Source organism: Mustela nivalis (genome assembly GCF_964662115.1).
Source record: "Mustela nivalis genome assembly, chromosome: 3".
Lineage (NCBI taxonomy): Eukaryota > Metazoa > Chordata > Mammalia > Carnivora > Mustelidae > Mustela > Mustela nivalis.
In genome coordinates, this window is record NC_139022.1 from 146,145,680 (window position 1) to 146,156,350 (window position 10,671).

The following is a 10,671-nucleotide window of genomic DNA, read 5'->3' on the forward strand; positions in this document are numbered from 1 at the left end:
TAATAGCCCAAAGAGAGAAGTAGTCTTGGATTGCCAGGAAGAAAATGGGTCAGATATTTCTCTTCTGGAGAATGACGAGAAGCATAAACTGGAAAGAAACTTGTGAATGGCCCTCCTCAGATTAACTACTCAATGATTCATCAAAACATAACTCATGCTTTGGCAAGCTAAAAGAAAAAATGATTTATGTGAAAATTGTGACTTCTAGGTTATTTCCATTTGCATTTCATCAGTTTGCAAAATCCTCCCCATTACTATGGTGATGATGCATTCTTAACGTAGAATGTGCCATTAACAGGAGTTGATTTATGCCACATCACTTGTAATGTTGATAGTCAAACATTGTTATTAAGGATTTCAAATATAATTGAAAATAAACTTTCTAGTTTGCTATTATTTACTTAAATAAATTTGCCAAATATTGGATCTTTCTAGTATGTTTTTTAAAGCTATATATTTTAGATAAAATACTTCCTATATGCCAAAATTCTTAGCATCCGTACAAGATGGTTGCTACCTTGAGTCTTACGTAACTCCCTAACCTCACTTCTTGTGACTTCCTGCCTTTTTCCCTGTTCTCTAGTTGGTAAGTCAAACATGGTTTTTCTGAAAATACCGCACTGTTGCACCTTAACGTCCTCCCCTTAATGTGTTCCCACCTTTCTCACCTGGATGCTTCTTATTCAACCTTCAAAACCCAATTCAAGTCTCATCTCCACATAGTAAGTCTGCCTTGGATCCCCAGCCAATATGATGAACTACATTTATTTTTGCCCCTTATGTCTTCTATCTTAGCTCTTACTATCACTTAATATGTTCTATCATAATTCTCTACCTATTTATCTTTTACTCCCAATACAGCATAGATTTTGCTCAAGGAAAGCCATAACTTGCTTGGCTTTATGTTTCCATTTCCTAAAAGAGTGCCATTCTCCACATAGGTCTTCCTATGTTTTTTAATTGTGCAAAAGCTCTCAAACAGATTTAGATTACAACCTGGTGTATTCATCTTTCAAGAGACATCAAAACTGATGTGGTTAAAACTTTAAGTAATAGAATTTCACTACAAGAATATGTCTTCAAATTTAGAAAATATCTGACTTATATGAATGAGAAATACAATTTTTGTTCCCTTCTATTAATAATATAATTTTCAGGTATAAGTTTCTTCAAGTAATAAAACAATAATTTATAACTTTTAAGATAATTATAGATTCACAAAAATGGTAAGAAATACAGAGAAATCTGTGTTTCTTTCACTTATTTTCCCCTAGGAGGTCTTCCTTCAATTGGCATTTAATTTTGCATCAAAATATACAAATATAGAATGCTAAGTCATTAGCCCAACAACCATCAAGTAAAATTCTGGTTCTCTTTTTCAAAAATACTTTCATAAGCAAACTTGATCATCCTTACCAAAGAGCAGAGAACACTGGAGAGATTTTTTATTAAAAAAAATTTGACAAGCCCTCTACACTTGAGCCCCTCAGAAAGTTACTTTCACATTAACAGATGTTTATCATAGAGACAGTCCTTGTTAATCACCACAAAATTATCATACCCAAAAAATTCTTTTCAGAATTTGAAAAAACCTTAAATCGTTTAGGTCTTCCCACTTTCTATTTTGAAGCATAGTGAACTTTTTCACACTAGTCTTAAGTGGTTGCAGAGTTGGTTAACTGATGGATGAATTCTTTGAATACTGAGTTCCCAATCTGTGCAAAGCAGAAAAACCCAGGGTTTCCAAACTAAATATGATAAATCGTGTACAGTGCACTCTCAAAAATTATTGGTCAAGGACTGAGGAACATTTGTAACACATTCTTCCTTTTGTCACCTTCAAAAATCCTGCTTTAATCTTTGCTAAAACCATCCTTCAAACTTTTCATCCTAACAATTTTTGGTCACAAAAGCATACATAGGGAACAGCTAGCAATTTCCTGACAATGCTTTTTTCTTAGGCAAAATAAATACTGGCCTAAATATTTTGCCCAAGATTTCAACCTCTTGCCTTGCTCTGTGTCTTCTCTCTGTGACATAAAGTACATTAGATTCCCTTCCCTGATACTTAGACATTTTCCTCTGTGGCATGCCTACTAAAGACTGTTATCTCTATGCATCATTTTGTCAGATGGTTTTCCAACAGGATTCCCTTGGGAAAGTGGGAAGGAGTGGGGAGATGTGATAGAGAGGCAAACAGACATAGAGGGCAAAATAGTCTGAAAGCCAAAAGCTCAGGTGTTGGATCCATCATTATTGGCCTCTGTCACTTTATTTTTTATTTTTTAAAAGGATTTTATTTATTTATTTGACAAAGATCACAAGTAGGCAGAGAGAGTGTGGGGGTGGGGGTGGGGGGGAGCAGGCTCGTTGCTGAGCAGAGAGCCCAATATGGGGCTCAATCCCATGACCCTGGGATTATGACCTGAGCCAAAGGAAGATGCTTTAATCCACTGAGCCACCCAGGCACCCCTGGCCTCTGTCACTTTAACATCTTATGTGTGAATTAGACAATCTCATGTCTTGTTTTTCATCTGTAATTAAGAAGAGCAATGCCTTCTTAGAGGACTGTTGTGAAAATTAAATAGTTTATTTAATTTTATAATAGTTTATATAATAGTTTATTTTCACAACAAGAAAGTTTTTTTTTTTTAATATTTTATTTATTTATTTGACAGGCAGAGATCACAAGTAGGCAGAGGGCAGGCAGAGAGAGACAGGGTGGGCGGGGGGTGGGGGGGAAGCAGGCTCCCTGCTGAGCAGAGAGCCCAATGTGGGGCTTGATCCCAGGACCCTGGGACCATGACTGGAGCTGAAGGCAGAGGCTTTAACCTGCTGAGCTACCCAGGCGGCCCCAAGAAAGTGTTTTTAAAAATACAAATAAACAGATGTATTTGTTTGTACCTTAAAGGTAAAATATCAAATCCTTTCCCTATAGTTACCTATAGACCTTTCAGAGAAAATTGCCTTTAGATGCACCAACCAAACATGTGTATTAGGGAAAAAGGTTCTCTTATCTATCAGTGACAAATTCCCTCAGTTTTCAATTCTTTCTAGGGGGGGGGAAAAAAAGCCTTTGTAAATGCTGATGGATACTGGATATTCTCCCAACCCAGAGCAGTGATTTTGTTATTTTAAAGACAATGTGGATGTTGGGATTAGTCTTTCTGTATCACAGAATGTCAACACATTTTCCAAAACTGAATTTATCAGTTAAATGTAGCCAAGGGATTTAGTTTATCTAAGTGTCCTACAAAGCAGAAATAGTTTACCACTGTTTTTACAGATTGAGGCAAATCTGACATATTATTGACATATGCTATGGATTTAATTTAATACCATAGTACAGATGTGTGCTCTGATAAGTTTTTGTGAAATCTAGGCTAAGATAGAGTTGTTTCAATATTTATGGGGTTGAAAATGCAGAGTTAGCAAAGGAAGCATTTTAATTAAAACAATATTTTTCCTTATATGTTCAGAGTAAAATATAAGGGAATTCTTTTAAAGACTAATTACCTATTTCAATATAGTTGTTACGTTTTTAGGCACACCAAAAGAGATTTGGGTTTTTTCTAATTTTTAATTTTTAAAAATTTATTTAAAGATTAATTTATTTGAGAGAGAGAAAAAAATGCATGGGGAGGAGGAAAGCGGCAGAGGGAGAAGAGAAAGAGAATCTCAAGCAGACTCCCTACTGAGTACAGAGCCTGACACAGGGCTCGATCTCACCATCCTGAGATTATGACCTGAGTGGAAATCAAGAACTGTTTGCTTAACCGACTGAGCCATCCAGGTGCCCCAGTTTTTTAAATCTACTAATTTAAAACTATCATAAATTAAAACTCAATAGTTCTGATTTTTTCTTTCACCTAAATGTATGTGACCCCTTAAGTTTATCTTTTTTTTTTTTTTTAATCATATGTTTTAGGTATCCTAGAGATAACGTCAGTGGAAATCGGAGTTGTTGCCGTCAAAGCCATTAACAGCAACTATTATTTAGCCATGAACAAGAAGGGGAAACTCTATGGCTCAGTAAGTATTCTGCCTTAGTTTTCCAAGTCCACTGCAGTAAATCATTACCACAGTTTTGGAATGTTTCCCTCAGACATTGAAGAGCTTTGTTATCATTCTATCGCTAGTGAATAGAGCCACGACAGGCTGGTCACCAGAGTTTCGAGGGCTGGCAAAGCAGCTCTTACAATTCTGTAATTTCCTCTGTTGTTCACCCATCAGCCTACCACACAGGCTGTTGCTGGCATTCGTCAGTCAATGCTCTGAACTATTAATGGGTCAGACTCTCACGGAAGCATCTGGTCAGATTGGCACGGGTGCTACAGACAACTTGGAGAAGAATCATTGAAAACAAAGACCTTAAGTTGAGTAGGAAACCATACACTGTGTGTGTTTTAAAGCTGAAGATAAAACAGGGGCTTGGTATTTTGTATTCTGCTAAAACATGAGATGGGGAGACAGATTAGGAAATTCACTATTTGCGTGCCTTCAATCAACTCCATAATTTTATTTACCTAGACAGTAGTCATTAATTCCCTGATGTAGCTGGTATCCAGCCCATGATTAGGGTACATACACCTCTGTGTTTCATAGCAAGTATTAAGGAATATCACTTCAAAATGTATAAGTAACCTTATTTTGTTGATTAGCGTAAGAACAATTGCACTGCCTACCCGGAGCCAATGATCACAATCATTGGGAAGATTAAAACACACTTCTAGATTTTTTGATATATTAAAGCTGTCCCAAGATCTAAGAATTTGCATTTCTAACAAGGTTCCAGGTGTTCCCAATGCAACACTTTGATAACCCAACTTAAGGACCACTGGTCTGATTATAGATAGTCTTGTATTTCATTTGGTCCACTCATAACTGGGGAGTTAGGCACACACACTGTGGGCCAGTCCTTTTCTCTAGGGGAACTGCCTTTTGCATGGCAGGGCGAGAGAGGTGGTTAAAGGAATTTAAGATTTTTCCATTATGTGCAGTTCTGCTCCTAAGCTTAGAAGAGTAGTGGGCCATTTTAAAAAGTGGTACCATTTAGGGGTTCATAGCATAATCACTTTTGAGGCATTTATTTTTATTTTCTTGAATGAACATGACTGAGTCCCTCCTTAATCTAACTATTATAGGAATCACTGGGGGAAGGACCAGGTTTATGCTCTTTGCAGAGATACTAAAACACTAAGTCAAAACTTAAGCTTTACAGTAAAGCCAGATCACATGAATTTAGATTGAGAGAAATAAAAGGTAAACAATTTTAACTGCGATAAAAGATTGAAATAACTTTCAGTTGATAAAGTATACCTCTTTAAAAAGGTAACATCAGAGAGAAATGGAGCATTCTTAAATGAAAAGTGTCATAAAAATACTTGATAACCTTTTTCTTCTGTCCCAACACAATTCACATACTGTGCCTACGCTTCCTACTGAACTCTAAGACGTATGAGTTGTTTCATCCCATTTCTCTATCTAAAGTAGAGACCCATTGCTTTCTATCATAGCACCCCCATGCAGTTATCTGCAATGGGATTTACAGAAATTCTCTCATGAATGTGCTTATTGTTGACAGTCTTCCCCCAATATATTGTTAACTTAAATTGGACAGGGGCTGCCTTGTCCCACACTATACCCTCAGCAGTCAGATCCATCCAGAGCAGACCTCCAAGACCTTTTCTTTTCTTTTGACTTTCATGCTGATGATTTGCCTACATGCTATAAAAACGTAGATCCCTAGGTCCCTCCTCCAGAGATTCTGATAAATTTGAGCTAAGGTGTAAAAATTTAAAAAACAACTGAGATTAGGAGTCTGCTAGAGGTGTATCTCACTTTGAGACATTGTTCTAGGGGCACCTGGGTGGTTCAGTCAACTGAGCAAATGACTTCTGGCTTCCAGTCAGGTCACAGTCTCAGGGTACTGAGTTCGAGCCTGGCATCAGGCTCCACACTCAGTGGGAATCTTTTTGAGTCTCCCGCACACACGCTCTTGCTTTCTCTTTCAAATAAACAAATCTTAATTGCTCTATAAATTTATTTGGGCGAGGGAAAAATAAGTACTGCTGCTTTTTTATACATAGCTCTGTTGCAAATATAAAATCATTTCAAATAACCCCAATTCTCCCAGTCTCTAAACTGCATCCCTTTTATTAGAATGAATGTAATTATTCACATAAAAAATCATCTCTGTTTCGAAGCCATATAGTTTTAGACAAACTATGTTTGTGATGGTTCTGATAATGTTCAAAATGATGATCTAGTTCACAGAAACCCAGACACTTAAAAATACAGATATTTAGGAATTGAGAATTGAGTTAAAAAAAAAAATTAAATCCCAAGGTGAGAAAAACTATTTGAACTGCCCAGGAGAGGCCAACTTAAAGATCCCTACAATACCTTGGGTTTGGATTGGGAAACGTAGAACCAGAAGAGCAAAAGCCCCTATTCCTTAGCTTCTTACCTGCTTTAGTGTGGATCTAAGAGAAGAATGACATTTCTAAAGGCAGAGTTTTGAGATGAGTGGTTACTCTTCATCAGTAATTCAGAGTGAGATACTGGATTTATGGAATGAAGGAAACATGAATTCTTGTCCCAAGATCCCCTTAAAAACACATGGCCACTTGAAACAAAGCCAAAGGACTATGGCTATAGAGTGGAATTTCCCAGGATCAAAGTCTCAGGTTTATACAATGAAGGTAGTGATAGTCACCATGTTTGTAATTTCTTTGATATGGTAATTCACAAAGTGAGGAATTCCATGTCCTAGTTTTCAATTACTTCTAGACCTAAGAGTAAATCTATTAAAATTCCAAGTTATGGAAAATTATATATTACCTACAAAATAGAGAAATCTAGTATTTGTAAAATAGGAAGACATACCTCCACCCCTCCCTGGCCTCTTGGTTATCTCGAATGATTATGATTTTGCTATAAAGGTCTGTTTTCTTGTCTATATGGGTGTATTGATTATGGATTTATAGGTAAAGTTTGCAAAGCTGATAAGCTCAAGTTTTTTCTTAAATTCTGTTTTTCCCACGAGACCCCTGGTCATTACTCGGGGGAAAAAAAAAGGGATTATAAGACTATTCTTTGTCGTTGACTCATCACAAATACTGTTAGAGAAATGTTTGCTTCTTAATAATTATTCTAGGCACTTAAGCCATGTCAGAGTCAAAACACACCAGCTTTTTAAAAGGGCCCTAACATATGGTTATGATGATCAATTAAAATGAATCATGAGCCTTCAAACACGGATTCTGTTCTGTGGTTGTGAGCTTTACTCTTCTATTGTTGACACGGTGCATTAAATACATAACCAATGTACAAATGGCAACAACAAACAAAACTCTCGAATTGGAGTTCTCTGGATGGTGTGTGTCAAATGGAAGTAAGTACCGTCATCAGAGAAATAAAAGATTTTATTTTTCTCTTGCAGAAAGAATTTAACAATGACTGTAAGCTCAAGGAGAGGATAGAGGAAAATGGATACAATACATATGCATCCTTTAACTGGCAGCACAATGGGAGGCAAATGTACGTGGCATTGAATGGAAAAGGAGCTCCTAGGAGAGGACAGAAAACGCGAAGGAAAAACACCTCAGCTCATTTTCTTCCAATGGTGGTACATTCATAGAGGAAGGCAATGTTTGTGGATGCAGCAGAACCAAAGGTTCTTTTGCCAGGACTAGTTGGTATTCTTCACGAAGACAGTAGCTCAAAAGGCAGAGACACATTGCAGATGTCTGCTCGCTTGAAAGAAAGGAAGTCTTTGAAGGTTTTGTACTCACTGCTGACATATGATGTTCTTTTAATTAGTTCTGTGTCATGCCTTATAACCGAGATAATAGGCAGATTAAATGGGATGGAAGCTACTCCTAAGCGAACAACATTGTATGTTGGCTGGGTTTTTGGTGAAGTTTTTGTTTCTGTTGTTGTTTTTTAACCTCTGAGATAGGACTGAAAGGACATGGAACAATTTGTTGAATGATCTTCGGGAAAGTTATTTATGGAATACGAACTCATATCAAAGACTTTCATTGCTCATGCAAGCCTAACGATTCAATGAGCAGTCAGACACGCAAGCATTTACTGGAAAGCACTTGGGTCACGTCATATGCACAACCAAAGGCGCTTTGGGCATGGCATCATGGAAGAGTTGGATAAGATTTAAAAAATGTAAACATGTTAGTGTAAAACTGTTCTAACAAAACAAATAGTATGGTATGCTTGTGCATTCTGCCTTCATCCCTTTCTATTTCGTTCTAAGTTATTTATTTAATAGGATGTTAAATATCTTTTGGGGTTTTAAAGAGTATCCTCAGCAGTTGCCCTCTGATTTACCTTTTCTTTTTCTTCAGCACACCACATGCATGTTCATGACAAAGTGTTTTTAAAACTTGGCAAACACTTCAAGAATAGGAGAGGAGATAGGAAAGCAGGGTGAGAGCCCCATGTGCTATGAGTTAACTTAATATCACTTCTGCAATAAGAACCATCAACAATAAATATGACAGTGTCATGGCACGGCTTGATGAGAGATGTCTGCCATCGTTTAAAAACATCTATCACTCCTAAGGCTTCCTTTCATAAGAACTAGACCAGAAGGCCAAAGTCTTCTCTTTCAATACACCAATGGGGCTCCAAGAATATACTAAAAGAAGGAAAATTGTTATAAATAAATTTTAGTGGCCCAGCCTCATTATTTCCCAACGATTTTTTGCCACGTGTCATGGTGGTTAGAGATGAAGAGGCTGTCTGCATATATAAGATCCCTTTATAAGTCCCACATAGTGCATCTCCCCCAAAGGAAATTATCAAGGAATCTGAAGTGTAACTCTCCCAGGGGCTTTAACTGAGCAACTATATCCTGGTATATGTGTAACCATATACTGAAGCCTGTTCGAGCTGTATGATCTGTTCGAGCTGTGTGATCTAGTCTTTACAAAACCAAATAAAACTTACTTCTTGTCAATGTAAAGAGCTTTGGAAGACTCCATCATGTAATCATATCAAAATTCATTTTGTTAGAGCAGGTAGAGAAAACAATACATAGGAGTATACCAGTCATCATCACATTGTATTCCAGTAAATAAATACATAAGCCTTATTTGCAGTGTCTGTAGTGATTTTTTTTAAAAAGTGTAGAAAAATACTATTTGTTTTAAATACTTTAAGTGATAACTATAAGATTATATTGATGCTGCAGTTTTATCTTCATATTTCTTGTTTTGAAAAGGTCTGTTTATTTTTATTGTTTGGACACAGTATTTTGGTACAAGGGAAAGACTCAGTGCATGTGTCTTTTTACTAAAGTTTAACCTCTAGAAAGGCTGGTGTTTTGTGATCCTCTCTTATAACTTAATTGCGTCAATGCTTAACCAGCACTTCCAGTTAATCTGTCATTTAAGAAATAGTTTTATTAAGAAACTTACCATAAAGTCATCCTGTAAAAGGTCTTATTTTTTTCATTCCTTAAAAAAGTCGGGATTTCAAAAGGTATGCATTTGAGGCAGAGAGTTTTGGGCTTATGGCTAAAGTTGCATTTCATAGTACTTGGCTTCCAACTTGCTTCTTAACAAATCAGATTCTAAAAATGTTTAATTTTTGTGGTTGGAATCTGTATGTGAAAACATAATTGGTAACTGAGTCTGAGACCTATAATGTAATGTATTGCTATCAGAACTAGATTATCTTTGCTCTTTTATTCTAAAATAATAATTGCACCTGACACATGAACACAGACCACCCAAAACCAAAATTAAACGTTTGGTGAGATAAATACAGGAATAGATGACTGCACGAACAGCAAACAGGGCACAAACTGGATTCATATTTCACACAGTCACTTAGATTACCAAGGAGACTATGTGTAAACAGACATCATTATCGGACTCCAAACACTAAAACAGCTTCTAGCAAAATATATCAAAGCTTACAGAGGCCAAAAATAGAAAACATCTCCCTTACTCCAACACTCCCCCCCACACACACACGGACGAACAGTTTGGTAAGGAGAAAGGAGATTCTCCTGCATTTAAAAATGGCATCTTTGCTTGATATCGAGGTAGAATTCTGATCCCCTTTTGCAGCTGGTTTGTACTAGTGAAGAAAAAGCACTTCCAGCCCTGAATATTGTATGTTTAAAATAAAAAAAATCATCATGATTTTGGGAGCTCAACCTCTGTGGGAAGTGTGGTCCCTGGCCACGATGTCAAGGTGTGTCAGCCACAAATGTGTGCCCATGTGAGTGTTGGTTCTGAGGAGACGCCTCATAAAGATATAGAACCCCTCCCTCCTCCTACCTCCCAAAAGGCTGAACAGTGTATAGTATGTTACATTTAAATAAATCAATAAAAATGCTGGGAAAAGAAAATAAAAATAGTGTCCTGGTTTGTTTTATTAGCCTATACTGAACTCTACCTGCTAACAAAAAGAGAAATTCAAGTGTTCTGTGCATGGCAGGATGTGGTGAAATGCCCCACAGTCCCAAACAACAACAAAAGAAAAAAAAAAATCATTCAAACATTTGTGAGTTTTCTTTAATGTTTTACATGTGTGAGTCCGCTATCCTTACTCTAATAACAACCAAATGCTTTAGATTTTTCCTAAGTATTCAGGTCCACCTAGTTTACACAGTGGATGGAGAGGGATGAATTGAAAACA

The 10,671-nt window shown here is 36.8% G+C and overlaps 1 protein-coding gene across 1 annotated transcript in view; it reads left to right on the top strand.

The window, feature by feature from the left end:
• The window catches only part of FGF10 (fibroblast growth factor 10), an 86,400-nt gene extending 76,013 nt beyond the window's left edge, over positions 1-10,387 (top strand). The window contains exons 2-3 of the mRNA XM_082723248.1: positions 3,929-4,032; positions 7,445-10,387. Of these exons, the coding sequence (XP_082579374.1) occupies positions 3,929-4,032; positions 7,445-7,642 (302 nt within the window). The 3' untranslated portion in view covers positions 7,643-10,387. The remainder of the gene's footprint in view (positions 1-3,928; positions 4,033-7,444) is intronic.
• Positions 10,388-10,671: the final 284 nt, after the last annotated feature.